We start from the raw sequence: 27,631 nt of genomic DNA, 5'->3' as shown, positions 1-27,631 counted from the left end.
GAGGAAAAGGAGTTGAGCATCTATAACTAGAAGGCTTGTATACTGGAGCATGCCAAATGGTTGTCATGTATGTGAACGACGTGCAGGCACCAGACACATGTATATGTGGTATTGTGCTGTATTATTTGCTGCTCAGTGAGCTACATTTCCTGGTTTGGCCCCTGTGTTATGGGTTTTGTTTTCTCATGGTCTATGTGTTTTTAATCAATGCGGCTGCCCACCGGACAGCCATCCTCTTTCCACCAATAACTGCAAAAGAAACACCAAGGCCATAAAAAGGTATCTCTTCCACCACAACAACATCAAAAGGAACTTGGGGTGTCAGTGTCAACTGGGGGATCAAGGTATTGTATCCCTTTTTAGGGGGTTCTTCGTATATGTTGGGTACAGATCACGAAGGTGCAGGCCCTCCTGGTAGCTTCTTCCTAGTCTCATTGACCCTTATTGGGTGTTAATGCGGTTGTTAGTGAAATGAGCTGCTTCCCTTTCTCGGTGGCTGAGTTCTTGTCGAAGAAACGAAAACAAAAAAAAATAAAGAATGATGGATAAAATTCGGACTAAAAAAGCAAGCAAAGATAGACAGAGCAAGCACGGGTAGAAAGCAAAAAAAGAAAACAAAAAGAAACTGAGAGAATAAGCAGTGTCAGAACAAGTGAATAATGATAAACATGGGAGAAGAAGCTAGAGAAGCTGAGGCTAGGCAATGAACAAAGAATAGAGAAAAGATGCACAGAGAAAAACGGGAGAACGAGCATAGTTTTGAGAATAGATAGATCATTTAATGAAGCAGGAAAATCCAGCACAAGTTGGCAGAACATGAAGGGTCAGAGAATATATAGCATAGGAGAGAGAAAGCACAAATTGGTAAAACAAGCACACATCGAGAATAAAGAGATAGAACAAGCAGAGATCGGGAGAACAAATAGACGGAGTGAATACATCTAGACAGCGAACACACATCGACAAGACAAACAACTACAAATAGAGAATAAAGAGTAAGAGCTAACAAGCAGAGACTGTGAGAACATTTAAATGTGTGAAAGAGAGCACATGCACTGTCGGAAAAAGCACAGAGCATGTAAAGAGTGAAAGAGAACATACACACACTGATAGAACAAGCACAGTCAGAAAGTAAGTCGTGAGTGAGACAACAATAACAAAGTGAGGGAACAAACACTGCCATAATACATAAAGAGGGGAAAAGGAAAAACAGACAGAGGAAGCACATATAGAGTATCACTAGAGTGAAAAACTGCAAGCACAGACTGGAAGGACAAGTATATAAAGAATAAAGGGTATGAGAGAACAAGCACAAGGTAGAAGGAGAAACGCAGACTGGCTAAATGAAGAGTGATGGAGAACAAGCACAGACAGACAACAAGCAGAAGCAAAGAGGAAAAGACTGAACGTGCACCGGCTAGAGAACAGTGGAGGACTGACCAAAACAAAGGCTCACATCAAAGAGAAAGAGCACAGAAACCTAATTAACAAAGAGCACCCCGACACACGAAGAAGAAAGGTAAGACAGTTGAAAGGATGTGTTTTTTCTGGTGATACAGTTCATATTTGTGGCTCGCTCGAGAGTAACTGTCTCCTGCGCATCTGCCCCACCCTTCGTCAGATGAGAAACCATCGCCTGGAGCCTGGCTGACTCATGTCCCCACATGCCCACTCTTTGGTTTCGTGATGTCAGTGGACTCTTCCCGCTGGATTTAAGGCCCCCAGGTTTATTCCACGCCCCAGAGCAGTGCCTTTCCTCCACCTGGACGGATCTTTGTGTGGGTTTACCTGCCTCTTCGAAAACACATTCCTGTCAGGACAGAGAGGGTTTTCGGCAAGTCCTCTAGCGGGACAGAAGCGGTCATCCTCTGACTCCAGAGGGCTGTAAACTCATCGTCCAACACAAGAGGAGATTTCACTCATAGTCCAAAATCATCACCTTTCTGAACAGACTCATCCACTGATTTATGAGGACCCTCGACTAGCCTTCTGAAGACATCTCTCCTGAAGAAAGGTAAGTAAAATGAACTCCGTAGCGGTTCCCCATGGCCACTTTGACACCAAACAAAATGGTGGCGACACTGTGGCTGGGACTACGCCCTGCGCACAGGGACACTTAGCAGTCCAATTGGGCGTTGTCATCTGCCAGGTATGAGAGGAGGGATGGGCTTTTTCAAATTTGTGAGGACATGTACCTACTTTTCGCAGGGAAACTCCTTATTTCGGGGCATATACCTTTTTTTGAGGACACCCAACACTGCTCTGATGTTGTATATATTTGAGAATCAATAAGTACAGAAGAGCACGCAGATAATAAACAACACGCACAACGCCTACTGCAGATGTGACCAGTATTTGTATGTCACTGTGCGCTACCTTCCACTAGAAAACAACTCTCAACATTCAACAGACACACTAGACAAAACTTCACTTACAAACAAAACAGCACAAACTTGACACATATTTGGGAGTCAGTGTGCGCACAATGTGCACTAAGACATACCACACACTACCTTAGAGCAGCAGACAGCGCACATCTACCAAGCAGCCCACATGTGTTAGAGAGGTCAAACATCAGACCACCAAATATTGCTGTGATGCTGTACTAACTGCAGATTGTACTCTACAGAAGTGGCAATTAACTATCAAAATAACGATTAAAAGCCACTGACCTTTAGGATATAAAAAAGCTTTTGGGATTAAGAACATTTTTTTATGGTACATTTTCCGGGGCATGCATCTACTTCCTGGAGGATAACATACATTTTTAAATCGAAGACTTGTTTTTTTTAAAGAAACACCTACTTGTTCTAAAGGCTAATACATTTTGTCCTAACATACCTTTTCAGAGCAATCGCATACTTTTTGAGGAAACACTTTTTTTCAAGGAATCAACTACTTTTTTAGAGCATTTACTCATTTATTGAGAATTAATTCGTGAAGTGGAACTGTATTTCACAGTTAAACACTTGTATTAAAGCTGTGTTTGCCTTTGATGCAGAACATATATTGTATTTATTTTACACTCTTTCTTGTTTACTGTACGTGTCTACATTTACATGAAAAACATTTCAGGGCAAGCACCCACGTTCCATTTAAACACCTACCTCATGAGGCAAATAACTGCCCTTTGAAATCGAAAAGTCAAGTTTTGAGGTAAATTGACCACGTTTTCTGGCCCCAAATCACTTTTTTAGAAGGCACTGTTAAACTATCTGGGACAAAAACGTGCTTTCTAAGTAAATACCTTCTTATGAGAGCAAAAAGCCTACAGAGCACACAGCTGAGTCTTGTGGCAAAATATCTGTTGTGCAGAAAACAAACACTTGTTATTTGAGGGCCACTTAATTTTGAGGAAAACACTTTCCTTCTGAGGGACATCATCTATTTCTGTTAGCCATTTTGAGAGGTTTTGATTTCACTGTCTGGGTTCAACAAAATAGCCTATGTCCTTTACTGTATGCAGTGATGCAGTTTGGAGGATGTTAGTGATGTTCTTTATTGTGTGCAGTAATGCAGTGAGATGTAAGGAAACGAATGTCTGTGGATGCTGTCTATTCTGTGCAGTGGTGCAGTCAGTAGGATGGATTTAAATGCGTGAAGATGTTTTACAGCCTGTGCAGTTATGGAGAGAGATAGGGTTGGGAAGCCTGCATTGTTTTTTTATTCCATGCACTAGTAGCAAATACTTATCTGGTACGTTCATATGCCATGCAGTGGTGCAGTGAGATTGCAGGAGAGATACCTGGGTATGTTCTTTGTCTGTGTAGATATAATGTTAATGTTAAAGTTTATAGAGCGCTCAAATCACCTTGGGGCATCACAGCGCTGTCGGAGCATCAGTCAGAAAGTAATACATGTCTATTGATGTCCTTAGCTCTGTGCAGTGGAGTACAAGGACTACATGTCTGAAAGGTCTTTCCTCTGTGCAGTGATGCTTTGGATGAAACATAAATGTTAGAAGCGTTCTATAAAATGTGCAGTGAACTCGAACAATGGAAATGCGGGGAGGTGTTCCACGGTCTATGAAATAGTGCCGCAAGAAAAAATGATCGTAATACTTAAAACTGTCTTTATGCCTTGGGGTTTTAAAGAGATGCAGAAGGACTGAAATGCTCGGATGCATTGTTTAGGCTGTGAAGTGATGTGGTGACACATTTGGCTAGTACTTCTTGGTTACTTTCTTTATCATATGCAGTGATGCAGTGAGATAGGACAGACAGATCTAGGGATTTCTCCCATCCGTGCGTGCAGTGATGCAGTGAGATAGGACAGACAGATCTGTGGGCTTTCTTATTCTGTGCGGTGATGCAGTGATACATGACAGACAATTCTGGGATTGTTATTGCTTGCAGTGAGGTAGGATAGACAACTCAATGGCCTTTCTTATTCTGTGCTGTGATGCAGTGAGATGAGACAGACCCGTCTGGGATCTTTATTGCATGCAGTGAGGTAGGATCGACAGCTCAATGGCCTTTCTTATTCTGTGCTGTGATGCAGTGAGATGAGACAGACGCGTCTGAGATCTTTATTTCATGCAGTGAGGTAGGTAGGATCGACAGCTCAATGGCCTTTCTTATTCTGTGCTGTGATGCAGTGAGATGAGACAGACGCGTCTGAGATCTTTATTTCATGCAGTGAGGTAGGTAGGATCGACAGCTCAATGGCCTTTCTTTTTCTGTGCTGTGATGCAGTGAGATGAGACAGACCCGTCTGGGATCTTTATTGCATGCAGTGATGCAGTGAGATAGGGTGGCAAGTCTGTCTCTTCATCCTCCCGTGCAGTGAAACCCTGATGCAGCACAGCCAAGCCTGTGCTCTTCTCTATTCTGTGCGGTGATGCCCTGAGACAGGATAGACTAGTCTGGCATCTTCTTTATCCCATGTATTGTCGCAGTGCAGTTGGACAGGCCAGAGTATGTGCTATCAGTCTGTGCAGTAATGCAGTGTAATGGAAGGGTAGCGAAACATGGCCTTATTCTTTATTCCATGATGTGGCGGCGTGAAACAAAAGGGCTTTAAAATGACTGTGAGCTTTCTACATTCTGCGATGAGATAAAAGAATAGAAATGTCCCTGTGAGCTTTGTCCATTTAGTGGTACACCAGGAGAGAATGATAAAACTAGCTGTGGTGTCCCCTCTTCCTGCAAGTAGCATGATTGGCCCGAGACATGCTGGTGCATCCATGGTTTCTGTGTCCGTTTCAAACTTGGGGATCTAAGATGGCCACCCTCAGGAGACCCTGCATCTGTAGGACTCATGCTTGAGATGGGTTGGCTGTTTCAACCCTGGAGACCCTTGCTGTTTGTTAGCATGTTTGGGATTCTCTCTCTGTGAATCATATATTGAAAGAACATATTAGTTTGCCCCTGTTCTGTAGGCTCCTTAGAAGGGTCGTGAAGGAAGGGCCCTTGATTTACTGCTTCTATATACGTCATGTATATACTAGCTGGGTAGTAGTCTGCTTTAGGTAGAGAGCAGGGGCAGAGAGCCCAGCATTCCATGTATCGATTTGGCACGCATCCGACTGACAGGATGTCTTTTCTCCTGATTCCCTATAAGTTGCAGATTCCAGAGTTCTTTGTGTCTATGTTGTTCATGCCTAGGAGTGACAAGCTGGTTGTGCCCTGAATCTATTAAGCCTGCATTGTGGCATGCGTGGGAGGGACAGAGTGGCTGTACATCTTTTCCAGGATTCATGTGAATTAGCAAGAGGTCCAACTCTAAACTTAAATAAACACTAAAAACCGTAATGATAAATAACGTCAACCCTAACCTCAACATTAATCCTAAAGAACTTTAATCCCAGTGCTAAGCTTAAACTTACTGTACTTCCCACTAAGTGGCACTAACCCAAATAATTCCCACCTCTAACCCCAAACTAAATTCAATCCTAATACTGAATTACTCCAACCCTAACCTTTTGGTGTTTCTTTGTGTTATACAGGTCAGTCTCCACCACACAGCTGTCATGGGATCTGGAGGGATCCAAATTGTGGGCGTGGCCCTTGCCATCTTTGGCCTAATCGGTGCTATAGTTTGCTGCGCTTTGCCCCGCTGGAAGGAAACCTCCTTCAGTGGAAACAGCATCATCACGGCGCAGACCCAGTGGCAGGGCATCTGGATGGACTGTGCGGCGCAGAGTACTGGCCAGATGCAATGCAAGACCTACGACTCTATGCTGCAACTCCCAAGAGACCTTCAGGCAGCACGTGCCCTCACCGTCATCAGCATTGTCATCTCTGTCTTTGGCATTATGGTGGCCCTAATGGGTGCTGAATTTACAACCTGTGTGGAGAACGAGGACACCAAACCCAAGATTGCGCTCACTGCTGGTATTTTCATCGCGATTGCAGGCTTGCTACTCATCGTGCCTGTCAGTTGGTCCGCCCACAACACCATCCGCAACTTCTACGACCCCAACAATCCAATAAAGATGGAGCTCGGGACCTGTGTCTACATTGGTTGGGCCTCCTCTGTGCTGCTGCTCATCGCGGGTGGCCTGCTCTGCTTCTGCCGTCCTCAGACTGAGGGCTCTGGATACTCCGCACAGTACTATGCTAAGAATGCTCCCACTGCTCCTGCCAACAAGAACTATGTGTAGGTGGGCAGCGAAGCAGCTGGGATCCAGATCATATCAGAGACAGCTAAACTCTCCGTTTTCTAGCAAAAAACACATTTACACATGTATATATATATAGTTGTTTTTTGTTTCTGGGCTCAGAGCTTTTGTTAGGTGTAAATAAATCCCTAGCCGAACTTGCTCTGGTTCAAGTCTCATACAATAGGAGTGTTGCTTCTTTCTGAGGGGCAGCCTCAAATTGCAAAGGATGACTTTAACACACATAGTGCTCTTTACTCAGAGATGGACCATCTCGATTCAGCTTGGAGGGTTGAGGCTCTACTGACAGGCATAGCAAACATTGAGGGGTGTGGTATTTGCCATCTCTGTATGGTGCCCACAGCAGAGCAGGAAATGACCTTGACTCCATCATAGTGCACAGGGCTGACAAGTGATGTGGGGATGGTGAGACTCCATACAGATATATGGGACACTTCGGGAACTACAGAATCAGAAGGATCTCACGAAAGTGTCTGAAGGGCCCCTCTCCCACAAAAGCACAAGATACGAGAGTCCTCATTGACATGTATAGGGAACTACTCAGACCTTGCATAACACACACACTTAGTGGTTGAGCCCCAACCTTTTGCTATATCCAATCTGCTCTCCATGGGACATCCATGTAAGAGACAGCAGCGAGTAGACACCTCTGACTCTGAATGCTTGTAGGCCCACTTCCTGCCCCTGGGCCGCAACAGGTCATTTAGCACAGATGTAGTGGTGTTGCTGCACCTGCACACTAAGGTCCCCTTTCCTTTCTTTTTATTGCTGTTATATTTCACTAAGATCAACTCTCATGGTCTACAATCGATCTTGAAAGTGCCACTGAGAGGGTACATGGCATCATGATGGCACCCCAAGGCCTGACAATATATCCCCAGATTTTTTTTCATGGTGTGTTTTTCCTCTGTTGTTATTAATTATGTTGTTATCTGCATTGTTCCAAAATGGATCTGTGTTCTATTAAATTTGTACGCTGAGCACCTTGTACTCAATAAACCATTTTACTCTCCCTTGTGGCTATAATCTTCTTTTGATACTTCATAGAAGTACACGACAAATGAGAACAGGTACGTGAGGCTCGGCCAGGTTCAATGCATTTTTCAAGTTGACCAGTGGTAGAGTACTGTTTGAGCCATGTGGTTTACAGGGGCACTTTCTTCTTGGAAACATTGATCCATTTGTTTTCTCTGCGAAGATTTCTCCCCCTTCTTCTCCTGGTCTTACTTTAGTATTGATCTCTGGCATCCTAAATGTTGGGGTTCACCTTAGGTGGCTTCTCTCTGTTGCCCCAGTCTTGGTCTAAACCTTCTGTCGTTTTAAGGTGGTTCAGCAGCTGCTCCTGCCAGCCTCTGGATTAGAGCCACCTTTATACCATGTGCATGAAGTCATTAGAGAACTCAACGTGTCCTGTTCCACGTGTTGGTTATTCATCTAGTCCTTTTTTCCTCTCTATTAAATAACTTGTAGTCCTACATTTACAAAAAGAAGGAATACCAGAGCATCAACATGGAAAGAAAAAACAACGGGGTGAAGCTCTCCAATCTGATAGGAGATACTTTGAGGTGTTTGGGTAAATGCTGACACGTGGCTATGATGGATCTCAACTGAGCAATTTCGTATTCATCCTTCTTTATAGCTGACTCAGGAACCACCCCACACTGATGGCATTTCAAGTTGGCTCCCCTCTGATTGGATGTTTGTCTCTGGGAATGTCATGGTCTGTGCTTGGCTTCCCAACTCCGGAAATGTACCATATTTGAGTGCTTGCCTCATAAAAAACCAATAACTGATTATTTATCTATATATAGGGGGGTGGACACTAGTTGTAGAGATAGAGGAGACTTGTGTCCTTTTAATGCAGAGGCAAATAACGACATTGCATGTTTTAGGAATATGTATACTTTGTTCTATTTCAGGGAGATTGTGCGGAGGTGGGGCCAGCTGCCTTGTGACCACATGGGTGGGTTATGTTATCAAGATCAGATAGATATGGAGCCACGCTGCGGAGTTTCAGATGATTTGGGGAGTTTTCCTCTATATCAAAGAGGTTTCAATTCGTGGATAGGGAGGCACTTATGAAATTAGGTAGCATTGTCTCTCTCTGAGACCTGCCTCCCCTCTACCCCCAACTCCACTACCATCTAATCTCGAAAACATGGTCCCCTTTGGCATCTGATATTCAACCCATTCCCAGTCTGAGCTTCAGTCCTTCTTCCAATCTCTGAGATGTACCCCTTAATACTGACCAGTGTTTCATTTGTATGGGTGGTGGGCACTGGCACTGATTTTTGGGGACCAGGGCTTATTTCTTATCATCAGCGTTTGACCCAGAGTAAGAGAGCAAACCCCCAAAAAGAAGGGAAAACGAGGAATAAAAAGAAAGGAAAACAGTGTCAGAGAGAGAAAGCAGCGATGGGAACCGACCTGGAAGTGTGAGATGAAGTGACAGGAAGTGTAGAGTGTTGAAATAAAGAGGCATGAGGTGGAATCAAGACTAGGCAGCCTCCAATTCGCCACCCTGGCATACAACAGTCCCAGAAGCAGGCCCCTGGGATACATTCTGAGGTCCTGAACTCTATTGTTGTCTATCACATTAAGCAACGCAGTTATCCCTCCCTTAATTGAGTTTTGCATGGCACCCACTAACCGAGACTCACCCACTCCCAAATTTCTGGAACTCACTCCCCCATCTCTGTGACTCAGCCCTTCACAAAGTTCTAATACTCATCATTACGCCTTTACTCATAGATGCAACCTCTTCAACATAAGGGATTTACATTCCTCATTAACCTCTCAGACCAAGCCCCTACAGCCTCTCTCCGACTTCACTTCGAAGCCGACACCTCTCGGCATCCCTTCCCGGTAATGTTTGAGTTGAAGACCCTCTCCCACGTTTCAGCTCAAGACCGCAGCAGTAAACAGTTTGCAGGCACGAGATACAGCGAGCTTTCATTGGGTGACCCACAAGCCCTGAGGCCCCCACCCTGATCTTTCAGCAGAAACGTGAGAAGGAATGTGGCACCACCTGCGAACCGCACGACCGTGGGCCGGGCGAGGAGGGGCTTCCAGGCAGGCCCCTGACAGGCCGCGGCAGGCCCGCTGGGGAATGCTGATCCGTGTGGGCTCCCAGCAGGCCTGCCGCCGGCACAGGAGACGGCTTCTTGGTATGTGTACGTGCAGGGCGCAACTGGGGTAGAAATACGAAAACAACAGCCCGAGGCAGCTGTTGGAGCCGCTTATTATTGGATTGAGCAATTGCGTGGCCTGGCCAGGCAGCAGTGGCAGCAGATTACGGCTTTCCAGACCGCGGGGCGCACCTTAATAACAAGGTCTCCGCCCAGTGCAGGGGCTCCGGCGGCGGGAGGAGAGATGTGAGGTGTCTGCCCGCAGTCTGCAGCCCAGGAGACCGCAAAGCTTAGAAACTCTTCAGCATTGCTACAGGTTTCCTTTCGTGAGTTCTCTCCGGCGACACCTGTGTTTGTTAGAGCCAGCCGAAAGGGTGGCCCTTGAGCATGTTTGTTAACGGCACAGGTATTGCCACGCTCATGGTTGAAACTTGAAATGCATAGCTGAGTGTTTGGATGAAACTAAGCAGTTTTAGGCAACCCAGCTCCCTGCGCTGGCCCGTGTTGCCCCTTCCACACATCACCATCCAAATTGTCAGAGACCGGGCATTATCACAGGCATCCCGTCATCACTCCACGCCCTATAAACAATAGCTCAGTCACTCTCAGACATCAAATTCACGACTATGAAGTGACGACTTCCTGCTGCTGGTTGATCGTCCAGACCCACAACTCCCTCACTCCAGGGACCACCAGCCCGTTTGGTTCCTGGACTTTGCATCTCAACTCCTCAGACGGGGTTGCAGCACTTCAATTAGTCCTATCAAATGAGACATCCTCACTGCTGGCTGTACAACCATCAAGACTAGAAGCTCATACAAGGCAACTCTGGTCTCAATGTGCTTGTAACTGGTTCTCCTCGATTACCTGCTACCACATTATGATCATTGCCTCCCTCTGACTGTCCCCTGTCTCTCCCAGGCACAATCTAGGCAACCACACCCTATACGGAGCATTGCATAAGGCCAAACTACCTCCACATGTCACCTGAAAGTCTTCCATGACATGCTCTGGAGCCCTTTACACAGTCCTTTTGTCATCTAAACACACCCAGTTGGGTTAGGTCTGTGAAACACCATGGGGGATATGTACAATAGAAGTGGCGGTTTGAGGCGTTAGCCGTCATTGTTTAACGCCTCACTCCACCACCTCTAAAAACGCAAGGCTGCACCATATTTACAACAAGTTTTGCGTTTCTTCCTGTGATGGCGCAATACTTAGTGTAGCTCCAACGCAGGCACCCCTGCACCATAGTGCAAGAGTGTCTGCATGCAGGGGAAGATTGTTTATGTGTAGGAAGGTGTCCCTTCCTGCACATAAACAATCCTGAAAAATTCCATTTTGTCACTTTCATGTGTGCTGCTTAATGCAGCACACATGAAAGTGACAAAATAGCATTTTTTTAAAAAAAGATTGTGTATGTACAGGAAGGGGTACCTTCCTGTACATAAACAATCTATTGCATTTTGCTTTTACCATGTGTGCTGCACAAGGCTGCACACATGGAAAAAGCAACAAGGAGGAGAAATAATGCATTTCTCCTCGTTTCGCCAACTTAAGACAAGGTTTTCCCCGGTCTTAATTTTGGCACTGCCACCTATGTATGCTGCCCTTGTACATAGGGGGCAGCATCAATATCAGTGGGTGTTGTGGTCGTACGCCCACTGCAACACCTTCTGCTCACCCCTTTCACACTAACCAAAGCGTGAAAGGGGGCCTTATTTACAAGGCCGCGATAAGCCACATTAAGAGGCTTAACACTGCCTTGTAAATAAGGCAGGGTCCCTATTTCTACCACAACGTCAATAAAAGTGACTTTGAGGTGGTGATAGGGGCTTGTACATATGCCCCCGTGTCCCTTAACACTCACACTCACCCTGACTTCTGGATATAATCAGAATAGTTATGTCCGAGATGCCTGACAAGCATGTCTTGTCCTCAGCATGAACCCTGTGCCAGAGGCAGCATACGCTTGTGGGCCTCTAAGCTACATACACACACACACACAAACTCCCCCGCCCCTCCAGGCAAAATACTTTGCACCAGCACACACCCCTGGCAACAACACATGCGCACACACCCCTGGCAACTACACATGCTCTCTGCCTGGGACACAAATCCGATCCAAAGGAGACATAGACAATGGTGTAAGGATTTCTGCTACTCCTCTCTAGCCTTTTCTTGTAATTTGCTGTCATCCAGTAATAGGGCAATAAAGCTGCTTTTTATCTCCCCTTGTGGAAGTGCTGGCCCTGCACATGGCCATGTACATGTGACACCTTTACAAGACATGCATCTAGACTCACTGATAGTTTTATGTCAGAATATCGTGTATAGAAATATCTTCTGACACGTATATCATGTTCTAAATAATGTATGCGAAAATGTCCTCCCATTGGATTTATGTTTTGTATTGTTAACTTAATTGGGACAGTATTTTTGGAAAATATATTTTGAACACAATATGTCCGTCAGGCGATATCCTAACACTGGCATTCTGGTACCACACCCTTCTAGCCACACATCAACCCCCCTCCCTGAATACATATCCCACCTTCCTAAGACATGCCCAGTCTGTATCCTATTAGACTGCCATACACATTGTAACTCTTTGTTACAGACACCTTGTCATAGAGAAACATGACCTGACGTGTGCCTAGTACACTGGTTTGTATCCTTGCCACACGTGCTGCTCATCCTGGTCTTTAAGTAGAGGGGGTTATTTGTATAAAAATAGTAAGACTTTCAATTCTCTTAGTAACTTACATTGGACTTTCAAGTTTTTTAAGGTAAAGATAGGTGAATTAACAATCACTGTAAAACCAAAGGTGCAGATTTACAATTTTTTAGCACAAGGCATCGCAGCAATCACATTTATTGCACTGCACTGCATTGTACTGTCTCAACAACAACAGTGTGGGGAGTGGGCCCTAATAGTGTATGCCAGCCACACTCTCACCCCCACCGAGCTTTGATACTTGCAGATCAAAGTGCACGGCGTGCCAGTATTTTCACCTATATGCCTCCGGCCACCCATTCACCATGGACATGAACCTTAAACCACTAACTCTACTATTTAAGGAGTCGGCCTAAGCTGCCGCCTCGCATAAAAAAATAGGCATTACAGCTTCAGGGGATATTCATTTGAAATGTTCTACAAACCGGGGGCTCAAAACTTGGCAGACCATCTATCCCGACACCCCAGGGCGGCCATGCCGGTTGATGAACAAGAGGCACCAGAGACAGAAGAATACCTAAGACCGATTATTGAGTGCTCCAGGTCTCTTCCAGTGTTCTTGGAGGACATTACTAAGGCGACAGCTCAAGATGAATGCCTCCAGTTGACCCTCGAAGCTGTACATTCAGGCCCTTGGAGCTGGCTCTGGAACTGTTTACACCCAAAGCTCAACAGATCTTAATGTCCCTCCACATTGCCAGCCAGGAATTGCCTGCCTAGATTGATGGATGTTTGTTATGAGGACACTGACGGTCCGCTCTTATAGTCTGGCACTTACACTCATACAGTTGGCCCATGGACGTTACAAAGGTATAGCATGCACGTAAGCTGGTTGGGCAACAAAGTGTGGTTTCCGTTGCATGACAAGGGTTTAGAGAATGCCGTACAAGATTGAGCAACGTGCATAGCGCCAATATCGGCAACATTCATCCGTTCTCATACAGCAACATACATAAATAAACCACACAACACCTTCTTAGTGGAAAATTTTGCTGCAGGTTTATTTGCATAACCAATATGCCAACATGCTGGGTTATCTTACGGGCGATCCCAGGGCAGGCCAGCCCCTATGCTGCATGCCCGCCTGATGAGCCAAATTGCACCGTGGCCAATCAGTGATTACCAATCATTGGGAGGGGCTACCCCTCCCACCAGTGGACCACCAGTCCACTCCCTTGCTCACGCCCCCCAAAAGGTGGGAGGAGCGTTCCAGGCAGCCCCCGGTTGCTCAGACCCACAACCGCCCATAGGACGGGGCGCCGTAGTTCTTCCAGGGGACACGCTAAGACATCCCTGGGTATCCTTGGCTTAGCACCTTTGTTGTGCTGCTGCAGTATAGTCCCTTCTGTACCTTGCAGACTCTGGATCGCCCTGTAACACCTCCTGCAACACAAAACAATCAGTTAGATTTTCCCCTTCCCCGTACCCCTTGGCCATCCGCAGGGTAAGCGGTAGGGCGGGAAACAGCGTGACGGCAATGGCCGCGCCTGGCCACCATGCCTAGAGGGTGGCGGGAGTCGTACACTCCCCGGAGATCCCTACGGGGCCCCAAACAGCGCGACGGCCAGCGGTCAAGAGACTGCCCAGTGGGCGGGGGGAAGGATTTGTACCCCTGTTCCCCCACCCACTGCCGGAAGTGACGCAGCCAGCAGACCCCTTTGGTCACTCGCCCAGGGAGCCTGGGCAGCCAACTTCTGTGCCTTCCTGTGGCACTAAGGCGGCCGCCCTGTTGGAGGGTCACCTACGGGGCCCCCCGGGCAGCCTTGCCATAGTGCCAATATGGGCAACTTTTATCCGTTCTCATACAGCAACATACATAAATAAACCACACAACACCTTCTTAGTGGAGAATTTTGCTGCAGGTTTATTTGCATAACCAATATGTCAACATGCTGGGTTATCTTACGGACGATCCCAAGCCAGGCAAGCCCCTAGGCTGCCTGCCCGCCTGATGAGCCAAATTGCACCGTGGCCGTCGCCAATCGGTGATCATTGGGAGGGGCTACACCTCCCATCAGTGGACCGCCAGTCCACTCCCTTGTTCACGCCCCCCAAAAGGTGGGCGGAGCGTTCCAGGCAGCCCCTAGTTGCTCAGACCCACAACCGCCCATAGGACTAACGGGGCGCCGTAGTTCTTCCAGGGGACACGCTAAGACATCCCTGGGTATCCTTGGCTTAGCACCTTTGTTGTGCTGCTGCAGTATAGTCCCTTCTGTACCTTGCAGACTCTAGATCGCCCTGTAACACAGCTCTGGGGGTGGCCACCGTCACAACCAAGGCCCCCCACCAAGGTAGACCTCTTTATCTACATCCTGCTTATTCCCGGGCCTCTCCCAGGATCAGCAAAAACAAGTCCAAGCCCATACTGGACCGGAGGCCAGCCTGCCCCTCATGGACCGGTGCCTCCCTCCTTTTTCAACTCCCTGTGAACTTTTAGCCTGAAAATTAAAAACCCAAAGCCCTTCTGTTCAGGGATGGATACATAACTTACACCCAGGGGAATTCAATTTTGGCTGCAGGACCCTCCAACCCTGGAAAGTCAAATCATTGCCAGCCAAGGCTAAAGTGCAGGAGAATTTGCCCATGTTATTGTTAATCAGCTCAATGGTATTTGTTTCATCAACCTCAGAAGGACGAGATACTAAGTGGACCTACCAGGATCGGAACCTGTAACCAGTGGTCGAACTCAGGACCCTTTCGGTTCTGCTGCTCACCTGCCTGGGTACATGTATCGCAGGGGCGACTTCAGGCATCTTAATCCACAATTGGACATGCCTGGGCTAAAACACAAATCTAAAAGGCCTGACAACCGGCTAACCACCAACCATGCAGTTGGGTGTTCGTTGACCACTCCCAACGGAAAATTTGCCTGCCTGACGCCATTGGTAACATGCCATTAATTAATCAATTTAACCTTAACAAGGCTGCAAAATGTGCTCTTGTGGTTGTCCGTATTAGTGCTCCCTCCCATCCCTATAAGCCCAACCAGGCACCCTGCTCCTTCTTGGGACTGGCAAACTCCAGCCCCCAGCAGCGAGCAAGTGCCTATTCGTGTGTAGCCCATACCTTACGTGTATCACTAACGGTATACCAGGATATGTTGAAGCCCCCGCTAGCTCTATGCTGAGTGAACATCGCCTCCTCCCAGATATGTCTTTGCCTATTCCGTTTCTGGTTGCAAAGTGGATGACATTGCCAGCCCTAAACCTGGACGAAATAGAAGGAAGCTATACTGCTACCCCTGTGCGCCACTGCTGTTGCTAATGATGGTACAAATCTTACAGGTAAACTAGATGCTGTACTATAGCCTTGGAGGGCTGTTGCAGCCCTTTATTAACGCCCATGGCTAACCTACTCACAGTATGGCCGAAGCCAGAGAGGCTGTAAATTTAACTCCCATTGAGATTATCGTTAGAATGAACCAACAGGGGGTAAACCTGTGAAATGAGGTAGGGACCACCACCACCACACCGCCTGTGAATCAGTCCAGGTTTACTTTGCCATGCGCTGTAGTACAGCCACAGTATGCCGGCATCTAACCTGTGCCTTGTCCTGTGCATTCCCCTCATGCCTCCACTGGGCACCTCTGCCTGATGTGTGTGACCTAGGTACATGGTCTCCTTACAAGATAATAAGGTGAATCATGCTAACCTGCCCCCAAACTCAGCGGAACCCCCACATGTGCCAAAGTTACAACTTTATCGCCATGTTGCCTGGGAAAGGGCAACCTGGCAGTCACCATGATTACTACTGTTGTGGAAGACCCCACAACCCCTGGCTCTCCCTGGTACAATACCTCCTGCTAATAATGGCTTCCTTGATAAAAGTTGAACATTCTAATGTTCTGCAATGAAGGGACTGCACGATCTAATTAGTGTCTATAAGGTACCACCTAGTTCACCACCCACAAAATTACAACTTTATCGCCGTGTTGCATGGGTAAGGGCAAACTGTCCAAGTATCCAAATGCAACTAAGAATTCAAACCTTAATCTTAAACTATCCATCACTGACCCCTAACGAGGCAAACAATGCTAGGGCAACTCAGCAGCCTCCCTCCAACTTTCATGTTGGTTGTATGCTCAAGAGACTGGCAAGGTGGGGTGGCATAATGACTACTTAGCATGCACCCTTTTTCACATGCTCGCCCTCTCTCTGATTAACTGTAGGTCTATAGGGAAGCACAAGTTAAAGATACACGATCAACTCCTGGAAGGTACACTGTACAATATATATGCTGTTGTGCAGTAGTAGAGGAGGCAGAACCTAATACTAACCGTGATAAAGACGTGTGCTGGAATACAATGTGACCTATAGATTATGCATAGTGCTAAGCAGCGGCACTTGGTCCATCTGCTCAACTTTACCCACTCTGGAGGCAAACCTTTGCTGGTTACCCCAGCTCCTTGCCGTGCACGCCTTACCCCCAGAGCTCCCTACAACAGGAGAATATGCCCAAACCGAACTAAGTGTGGGCCAGAATAGAGGAAGTATACAAGAGGCTAATTCCGGCCCCAAGGTCAGAGTGAATTGTTGCTGCATCCCCATGTAACTGCCATATCTTGAATAATGGAAATGACAACTGTTCTCAATACATGGGAGACTTTAGTTCTTTAACCCATTCTTTCCCCATGAATTGGGACCGCAGCTTGCTTGTGGATAACCGCTAAGGGCCCACGCTGCCTTGCTCACCGGGTGGGGAATGTTATGCATAAATACAACCTTGTAAGATACCCTCAATTCCAGAGCACACATCCTTGTGGAATTTAAATGAGGGGGGGACCTCTGAAGGAAAAACTGAAGGGTACTCTGTGTTGGTATCTAGTGCTAGTCCTTGCCTGTGTCCCTCCCAACTTGCGTATTTTCTGCGTATTTTCTCCTGGAATGGAACATGGTGCCGCAAAGCATGTGTTCCTGCTACCAACATGCAGGCTCAACCCTCAGAAGTGCTTAGTCTCGGTGAGCTAATTGCGTAACCTATCCATTCGCCGAGAAGCGCAACATCCGCTGCTGTTTTGGAACCCAACTAAGCATCCCAATCGTTGACCTATCCCTGGGGAGGGAACAACCCCTTAGCCTCTGAAACTCATAATGAGCTCAGTTGGCTGAATTCGCGGCAAAGCTTCATTACAAGTGTTGAGCCCTAAAGTCTAGTATGGGGCCTGATAAATCTTTGAAGAAATGCTTACTCTCTAGAGGGAAAAGCCGCCTACTCTCTAGAAGGAAAGGCTGCGCAAACTGACTCCTACCACTAATTATCCTAGGAACACAATACTGTGGCAGGCACTAAGCTGAGAGCCCTGCATCTGCGGTAAAACAGGGAACTTGTCCTTATGTATCCCCAATGCAGGGGAAGTACCAGCGTGCTGTTGGTAAAAACCACCCACCACTAAACCGGCCACTTAACCCACCAGGCTCCCGGGCTCACGTCAGGCTAACAATACCTGCTGCCCCAAACACTGCTCCCGATGAGCAGCCAGACCCCTGAAACATCACCTACAACCTAACACTAACAAAAACAGGTCAGATAGTTAAGGAAGGCAGGTGAATTGTACCCACAACGGACAATCCATAGTATTTTCAGGAGGTGTAAATGCCAGTTTATTGCACCAGTGAAGTGTTACAGTGCCTTGTAAACTAGCTCATATCGGGAAGGAGGTCCCCTGGCAGGTCGTGCACAGCATGCCCCAACCTCAAGTATTTAAAAATTTACAGGCCCCACCTGCACGCCCAGTGCTCTTCCTACTACTAAAGTTAGGACAAGCAACTCTATAGACGGCAATAGTACAGTAACACCAACACTACACTCTTTACCGTATCGAGGTGGGTAAAAATTGCATTTTCAGGTCCACAGAGTTCTGGTTATGTTTTACTTACCACTGACCGACTGCACAAGTGGTCGGCTGACGGAACCATCTAGGAGAACAAAGCCGAGGCGCTGGACTGCTAAACAATCCTGGGTGCGCTTTACAATTTACTCCTTAACCTTAAAACATGCCCACTACATAGTGGACGTGTCACTGGCGGTCAAAAAACTGTGACATTCATGCGCTAAGATCATGTCCCTATCCCCTGCGCCAAGCGTGGTATGGACAAACTCTCACCGATGTCTGAGGATTTGGATAAAGCATACACGCAAACTACCATCATGCTTTCCCATGGGCATGGTATGCCTCTGGAGTGATCTTATGTGCTGCAGAGTTGCTGACTAAACTTTGCGCATGAGAGCACCATATGTTTCCTCTTGCTGTCCCTTGCGCATAACCACCCACGCATCCATACTTACTCTCCTGAATGTGGGTTCTCCTTCTTAATTGGAAGCTGCTCAGTGCGTACCTCCAAAATTCTGTGTCGAAAATAAAGCAGAGGTAAAGTTAGTTCTTTCCCCACCCCCGAGCCTTCACCCATCGCATATGCCCCCCCTCTGGGAGAAATGTAGGCCCTGTGACCTCGACTCTGAGACTGCTGTCTGCTCTTGCATGCATTGTGCGAGGGAACTATTCACCTTCACTTCACCTACTGTCCCTGTTACAACCCCGCATGCACCTATTTTGTTTGCAGTGGGTGAGGGTGTTGTGGGGGGTTGCGGTCAGTTGTCAATCTTGGTGGCAATCCTGGTTCTGACCTGCTCAGGGAGAAAACACGTATGCTTGGTCAAACTGGTCACCCATGGATGCCCCAGGTAGTTACCACAACCGGCTGCATCGCCTATCCAACATCCTTATTCCAGAAGTACCACCTTTTGTGCCCTTGCTTACCATGCCGACCCTGCTGTGTATGCGGACCTCGTACCACGAGAGGACTTGCTGGTGGGTGTACCCTCTCCGTAATAACTCTGTAAAACAAGAACATATATGAGACATACCCGTACCCCAAAGCCCTCAGGTAACTGTGGAAATGGGGTGGGAGTGTGAATTAGCTGCCCGCTAATCACGCTGTATGAAATGTTCCTGCGCGAGGCACGTTTTCAACCACCTCAGGACTGGCTTTGTATGTTGATTAGGATGCTGTTTCTGTAATTGCATCCATGCATGTGACACCTTTATAGTAGTACCTGCAAGAAGTCAGCAATACTGTTAGTACCTGTCATTGTGTTGCCCATATCACTAAGGGTTAACATGTTTAAATTCCAGCGACTCCTCTTGCAACTGTTTAGAAAACAGCTATGCTGATTGTCCTTATTATCCAACCCCTGAGATCCAGAGTCCAAAAGCCATTGGTTCATATGTTCAGTGGTCTGACACCTGAGGGTAACGCTTGCGCCATGTTAACACATTTTAATTAAAACATAGATGCAGCTCCTGACAAGCCCCAGGTGGTAAACTGTGAACATGGGTTGTAGAAATAGAAACGTTACCATTAGCAATTTGCATCCCATAACTATCACTGCTGGCCTATCTATTACCCCCATACACTGGAGGCTCCCATCTGTGCCTATCCTCCTCACAAAACCTGGCATAACCTGCTGTATTGGGCAAAGCTCACCTTTTAATGGAAATCCTGGCGCTGCTGAGATGTATGATATTACTTTTCTCTTGAAAGACACTGTTTGCTACCTCTCACATTTTATTTGCTTTAGATCCTTGCACAAGTGCCACCACTGCCTACGTAACGTTTGTTCTTGTGCCCAAGTGTCTGCCATACACTGCAGCACCATACCTCTGATCGTACCCTGTTTTCTCTTGCAACCTGCACACATGTCACTCTTTTCCTCCTGTAATGCACAGTATTTTGGCTGCTCTCATTTGTCACCCTGCCTCATGCAACTCAACGTTTGCTCCAGCAATTCAACAAATCTTCTCGCTAAGAATATAGTTTGCATATTCGTTTTTTTCCAAAGGCACCCTTGTCCATTAAATAATAAAGACATTTTAAAACAGTTTGTATTGAGGTGGTGCACTCTCAATTTAAGACGTAAAAGGAAAAATAGCTAGGCTTATACTTCTCCATGGGTAAAGGCAATGCACCTGCTTGGATAGGGGGCTGGGAATGGTGTTGCTTTTGATCGGTATCCTGGTGTGCTACTGCTCAATGGGACCCGGCTTGCCTACTCTCTTGTAACATGCACACTTTGTCCCTATTTCCTCCTGAATACCCCGTATTATTTATGCACACAATTGTCACTTTTACCTCATGTAACGTAACGTTTGATTTTGTAGCGTGCTCATTTGTAAATTACTCATGTATCATTACTGTTCCTATTGTGAAGCGCTCTGACGCCTTCGGATAAAAACAGCGCTACATCAACACGCATAAATAAAGAAATATGCTAGGGATGCAGACGTTAACGCCACATGATTCTACAGTACAGGGGAGACCCGCGGTAACCTGAGCCCTGCGACATTTCGTCACACAAACACCCATGGCTACAAACAAGACCAGCCAGGCCGTGACCCTGCCCCACACCGCTGCAGCGCCGACGGTTCCTTGCAGGGCCGGTCCTAGAACTCCTGGGGCCCCGGGCGAAAGAGAAGATGTGAGGCCCCTCTAATTTGCATATATCTTCCAGTCGCAGCCGGCATGACTCGCGGGTGAAGGATCTCGCGGGAGTTCGGAAGGGGGGGTGGAGAACAGGAAGCAGGCAGCATCCCTCCCCTCCCCTAAGCCAATCATAATGCTGCAATGGCAGCGTTGTGATTGATCAGGAGGCCGACCAGCCAGGCGCCTATGGGGAGGCCATTTTCCCCATGTAGGCTGCATTGCAGCCTACATAGAGAAAGGCCAGAGTGCGCATGACTGGATTGGCCGAACAGTCAGCGCCCTTATCAGTTGGCAAGGCAATCCTCTCCTGCCCTAAAACAGACCCGCCCACCTCCAACGAAACACTTCTGCTTTCTCGCAGTGCTAGAAGCAGAAACATAAAATGGATGTTTTAGCATTTTGTGTTTCTGCTTTTGCGAGAAAGTAGTGGGGCGTCACTCCTCCGCCCTAGTGAAGGAGCCGCCCTTGGTAACATCACAAGAAGTGACATCATAGAAAGTGACATCGCAGGACTATTGATCTTATTTGGCATCCCTGAAGAGACCTAACATGGATATCAGTAACATGGACAAAAAGATAAATATACAAATGAAATAAGTCCATATATTTTAAAACTGTTAAATGGATTACATTTGTCTCATTAGATGGAAAAGCTAGGTGCAGGTCTCACAAAGATGTATATTATTGATCACCGGAGTTTCATGACATTTTTGTTGTTGCCGAAAATTCCTGGAGACCAGGAAGGAGGCAGCAAGTGCTTTTAGAAACATAATATATTCGCAAACATGACCCAAAGTCAGCGCTCAATGCGATCTCACCGTTTGCACCGCCCTAGAGCCTCCCTGCTCAAGGGTCCTGTGACCTCAATGACAGAGTCACTGTTGCTCTAGGGTGTGCTGCTTCGTAGGCCTGCCCAAAAGACTTGCGGTGGGCTTCAATAGGGATTGTGGTAGACAGGCCTTCAAGGTTAACCCACACTTGGCACTGCTAGGGTTCACCTGCTGGTGCTAAGATACCAGGGCTTCTAAGGTCATGCGGGTCCTTCCAAGGTCTAGCATGGAAATTTGCTCCCTCAGGGAGATTGGTCTGGTGGACTGGTCATGAAGGCTGAACCTGTCTCTCCAGTTCCAAACAGGCCTGGACTGGCCGTTGCGGGCACCGGGCAATCCCCCGGTGGGCCGCACGGGTGGGGGCCGGTTTGGGACCCCTGGGGGCCGTTTTTGTTACAGGGCCGTTTTGCTGCAAAAACGGCCCTGTAACAAAATCGGCTGAAAACCGGCACTGGCAGAGAGCGCGGCCGTCCCCCCTCCCCCGGGAGGAGGGGAGGGGGGCCGGTCGAGCACTTTGCCAGGGCCGGTTTTGTTTCCCAGTCCGGCCCTGGTTCCAAATTCGTCAGCTCTGACCATAGTGCCACATCCTCTCTCCACTGAACACCATACTACCCCACTGAGAGAAACTCGCACTGCCTCCAACTACAACCCAATTGTGCCCCACTACTAACACCTAGAGGCGACTCATTTCAAATTACGCACTAGACAAGAGCAATATGCTGCCTAAAAAAAAAGTGACATAATTCTGGAAAAAGCAAACACTCATAAGGAATGTAAGATTAATTAAAGCATGTGAAATATAAGCAGGAACAACATGGTTACCTTAACGCTTTAGCACTTATTCAGAAATGAATGAGTGCTTTTGCATGAAAAGTTAAGGCCATGACTACAGGGCCGGAACGGACCTGCTTCAATGCCCATTGAATATATCCTTACAAAACAAAAGCAATATGGTTTAAAAAGACCACATTTGTGAATACAGAGCAGTGGTATGCACTTTATTTTCCAGTCCGCCCATCAAGGAGGTATTGCAGTACATCCAGAAATGGTGCACATCCCCACCTGGGGAAAACAATGCTGTTTAGAGAAAGACAAGAAAACAAAAGTAGCGCTTCACTGGTAAACTCGGTGTAGTGGCACTAATGTGATTTAGGTGTGAATAAAATCAATCTGGCCCCTTTTCGACCCACTCTGTCTTGCTTTAGTTATTTTTTACAGTTTGAATTTTTTATTTCTCTCTTTCCCAAGGTTGCACTTTGGAAGTGAGAAATGTCACAAAAAAGATGACCTTTCCAGCAAAAAAGTTTTTCTTTTTTGGATTCATTTCACAGGGGGACAAATAAAGGAAAGGAAAAGAAAGAGGGAGTAGTGGCTACAAGGCGCTGGGAAGGGGGCCCCCACACCCTGACCTTGCAGATTTCTATAGTGCATAGAGGCCCAGGGAAAGGGGGCCCCACACCTGGACCTTGCAGCTTGCTCTAGTGCTTCGAGGCCCAGGGAAAGGGGGACCCCTCCCCTGGGCCTGAAGCAGTAACAAGGACTTTCTTAAAACACTGCCCCAGCACCAGTTTCTCTGGCTGCTCCCTCCTCCCCTCACCCACTGCGCCTAACCTGTGTCAGGCTGGTCCTGGAAACAAAGGGGCCTTCTGTCACCTAGCAACAAAATGCAGACAGGGAATGGCTGGTACTTAAGAGAGGTGTTGCCTCGCCCCTGACACTCTGAGCCCTAATTGATGGCCCTGCCGCTGTGACTTCCCCACTCTGTTTGTCCCTCCCCCCCACCCCTGCACCCCCAGGAATGCCACCACGCGGTCGGACACCAGACATATCTGATGTGTATTGTAATGTGTGGGGAGGGGGCCCTGGTGGAGCAGGGGGGCCCCCTGCCTCTCACCTGAGCGCGAGGCCCTGGGCGGCTGCCCATACTGCCCATGCTTAGCGCCGGCCCTGGTTCCTTGGGATAGGCGGCGCGCAGCAACAAGGCAATCAGGTCCTCCTTGCCAACCCTCGACCGAGACACGCTGCTGACCCGACGAGACGCAGGCCCCGCTGGTCCCGAGAACCTGCTGCTCCCTTCTGGTACGAATTGCAGAGACAGCTGGCCCAACCCCAGAGCAGCTCGGCGATCCACCCGGTAAGCCCCTTACTTAATGCTTGTGGCGGGCCGCCCTCGAGCTGAGCACATTACACAGGGGTGATATTGATTCAGTGGGAGTGACACATGCATTTCACCCAAATAGTACTGAGAGAAGAGGGGTCCCAGTGTGTAGTTAGCAATTCACAAGAAATTGTAATCAAATATAGAGAAACACTGAATGAATCTACACTGTTTTTATTCACAATGTAGATGTTGATTGGATATAGTATCTTACAATAAACATTCAAAAGGTTGTACAGTGCCCCAGGGGACAGGGGGAAAGTGATAAGGTGAGGATAGTGTGGATAGGGAATCGTGACAGTAAAATCAAACAATGACGCAGACGCATTTGTATGTCAATTTAAACAAACAGAAGACCATAGGTTCAATGCATCCCTAGATCGGAATCATGCTCCACCTAATACATTAATGTTATGGTTTTGGCGTGAAGCTGATAGGAAAAAGAAGTTGTCGACGTTTCGACCCTCGGGTTGTGCAGGAATTAATTGTGCCCTTGCTGCGGGGTCTTCATCAGGACAGGGTGGGGGCAGGCAACCTATTTGATACACGTCAAAAGGTAATTTAATATAATTTAGCTACTTGTAAAGAAACATGGTATGAATAATTAAAATAGCACACTATTCAGGGTAGAGCATACAAAATCAATTGTTGCTCGTCTTCTCATTGATAGTGGAGTAGACGGAATACCTCATTAGTTGAAAACTTCGAATCCTAGGATTAAGAGATTAAGGAATTATTTAGGGATTGCTAATAAACTGGAGTGTGTAATTTTGTTTTAGAAACTTTCAGGTCTGGAATAAAAAGGGGGGGAAATCTATCAAAAACGACATTGCTATTTGAGGGAGATAGCAATTCGGCACAGTTGTGGTACATGTACAGTAAATATTGACTCAGATTAATTGTGCAGAAGTCATCAAATCGGCACCATCTGGGGAGAGATTAAAGGAACCCAGGATATCGTATTAGTGGTAGTCGAGACCCGAAAATGGATTCAAGAGAGCCATACGTGTAAATAGTTGCTTACCAGAGGCAGAATGAATCCGGCGTCTCGTCCGCTCGCGTCGAAAATGGCGAACGGAGCTTACTGTTTGGGCTGTAACTATAGCAAGCGTGTCACGTGACCGCACGGTGGCGTGTGGACACGATAGACAGACTATTGGAAGCAAAACTTGGGCAGTAGATCGGTTTTAATAAACTGCTGATATACTGGGAGTTAGTATTATATAGTTAAAAAATGTAGGAAAGATTGCGGAGAAACTCAGCGAAGAACTCTTTAGTTGTTATATTGTTGTATTCCGCTGTGAATTAATTAATCGAAATGACAATGGTTCATTAGTTAACATTTGACAGATTGAGGAGGACATCGATCATTATGTTAATTGGGTGATAATATGCGAAGAAAGCACAAAGTGAGTTACCTTTCTTAAAAGAAAAAAACATACATCCCGAAGAAACATTGGCAATGAATCATCAGAAAAAAACACCATCAGATTAACATCACATGATCATGGCATTACTGTTGACTAAACATGCACCATTAAGAGCATAGTATATATGTCAATGCTTGTAAGACAATTGCAAAAAACCTGTAAGAAAACACGTATACATGTTATTATACTTCATATGGCGTACCTGTTGTATGATGGTAAAGGCCATTTTTTAGCAAGATGAATCACACAAAGCAGAACAACTGCCCATTATCGCAAAGATTAGGGAACATACATATCAGAGCTTGTAAGCCAGCTTCGAGTCACCTGTTGGGAGACAAATGTACACAACTTATTCATTATCCGGCGTACCTGTCACAAGACGGTATAGGCCATTAGTTGTAGGTTGAAGAGGGTCATCAAGCCCAATTAGCCCCTGCCAGGATAGGTAATCATAAAGGTAGATTAGGGCAGAGTCGCTAATTGAGAGAAGGAGCTATCGTGTTCATTATGGCCAGTGTGAATTGAATCAAAGAAAAGCATCCACTTTAATTCTCGTGTATTGAGAATACTGGTGATATTACCTCCACGGGGTCCCAGTATTGCTTTTTCTAGCACTACCCATTTAAGGCTTTCCGGGGAGTGTGACGCCGATCTAAAATGGTCTACAAGTGGGGCGCCCTGCACCTCGCATCTGATCCGGCTCATATGTTGGAGGATTCTCATTTTGGCCTTCTGTTGTGTCTGTTCAATATAAATCAAATTGCAAGGGCATGTTATCGCGTAGATTATATTAGAAGTGTTGCAATTACTGTGAGACTTGAGCTGGACTCTCCGTTGGTTGTGCTCAAATTCCTTAGTTTGTATGGTGGTATTACAGGCCTTACAATGGCCACATCTAAAGTGACCAATGATTGGTGGAAGGTTCCATAGCGAAGTGATGGTTGGTTCTTCTGAGGTTGATAAGAAAGATCGTACCACATAGTCTTTAACACTTTTGGTTTTCCTGAAAGCGTGTAGTGGTGTACTCGTGTGGTTGACATCATATCCGATCAATTTCCAATGATGGTTCACAATGTGCTTTATTTTGTTGCTTTTTGTGGAAAAAGTTGTTACACAAAAATTCTATCTTTTTGTTGACCAGTGCTGTCTTTTGGGGCAAGTAAATACTCCAGAGGATAGAACCAAGCACGCTTCTTTGCTTTTCTGACGAGTCGTCTCGGGTATCCACGCTGTTGGAGACGGTTGGAAAGGTCTTCTGACTCCTCAAAATAATGATCTTTGTTGGAACAGTTCCTACGGATACGTAGGAACTGGCCAAAGGGCAGATTATCACGAAGAGCCCGAGGGTGATGGCTGTTATACTGTAACAGAGAATTCCTTTCTGATGGTTTACGATAAAGTGTGGTCAGAAGGGTGCCCTCGTGCTCATAGATGGTAATGTCCAGAAAATTCACGGTGTGGTTGTCAGACTGGATGGTGAATTTGAGATGGGGGGATTGCTGATTAAGCCATGTATAGAACGATGTCAATTCATTGGAATCACCATCCCAAATCAATAGGATGTCGTCAATATACCTCATCCAGAGACCAAGCCGATCTCTGAATGGATTGAGGTTATTTAGAATGGTATCATCCTCGAAGGCTGAAATATAAAGAATAGCCACATCAGGAGCGAAGGGAGCCCCCATCGCTACGCCTTTCGTCTGGAGAAAGAACTGGTTCTTAAATATAAAAAACTTTTTGGTCATAGCTATCCTAAGTAGGGCAATAATGAATTCTGTTGGAACTGGCACGGGTGAAGGTCTTTGTTGTAAACATCTAGTTATCACAGCTGAAGCTTCCTCTCGGGGAATACAAGTGTATAAAGAGACGACGTCACATGTAGCCAGGATTTGATGTTGAGGATCAAAGGGTAAGTTCTCCATAATATTTATTGTATGCAAAGTGTCACATAAATATGTTTGTGTAGATTCCGCAAGGGGTTTCAGAAAAAAGTCAATGTATCTGCCAAGGGGCTCAAGCATGGAGCCACATCCCGAGACGATGGGACGTCCAGGGGGGTCAACCATGTTTTTGTGGATTTTGGGTATGGTATAGATCAGAAGTACTCATAGTACGGCCCGCGGGCCGCCAATGGCCCGGCAAGCCATCCGTGGCGGCCCTTGGACCTTGCAGATATTGTACCAGTTTAAAAGAAAACAAATCAAGAGTGTCAGCAAACACCGCCAGACTCGGAGAGGCTCTGC

The 27,631-nt window shown here is 46.8% G+C and overlaps 1 protein-coding gene across 1 annotated transcript; it reads left to right on the top strand.

The window, feature by feature from the left end:
- Positions 1 to 1,877: 1,877 nt before the first annotated feature.
- LOC147705727 (claudin-4-like) lies at positions 1,878 to 7,634 on the top strand. The gene is made up of 2 exons (XM_086932159.1): positions 1,878 to 2,014; positions 5,948 to 7,634. Exon 2 carries the CDS (start codon positions 5,972 to 5,974, stop codon positions 6,602 to 6,604), a length of 633 nt encoding a protein of 210 aa, XP_086788285.1. The 5' UTR covers positions 1,878 to 2,014; positions 5,948 to 5,971; the 3' UTR covers positions 6,605 to 7,634.
- The last annotated feature ends 19,997 nt before the right edge of the window (positions 7,635 to 27,631 follow it).

This window comes from Lissotriton vulgaris, chromosome 7 (genome assembly GCF_964263255.1).
Source record: "Lissotriton vulgaris chromosome 7, aLisVul1.2, whole genome shotgun sequence".
NCBI lineage: Eukaryota > Metazoa > Chordata > Amphibia > Caudata > Salamandridae > Lissotriton > Lissotriton vulgaris.
Note: the sequence above shows the minus strand (reverse complement) of the source record. Positions and strands in the feature narration are given on the sequence as shown.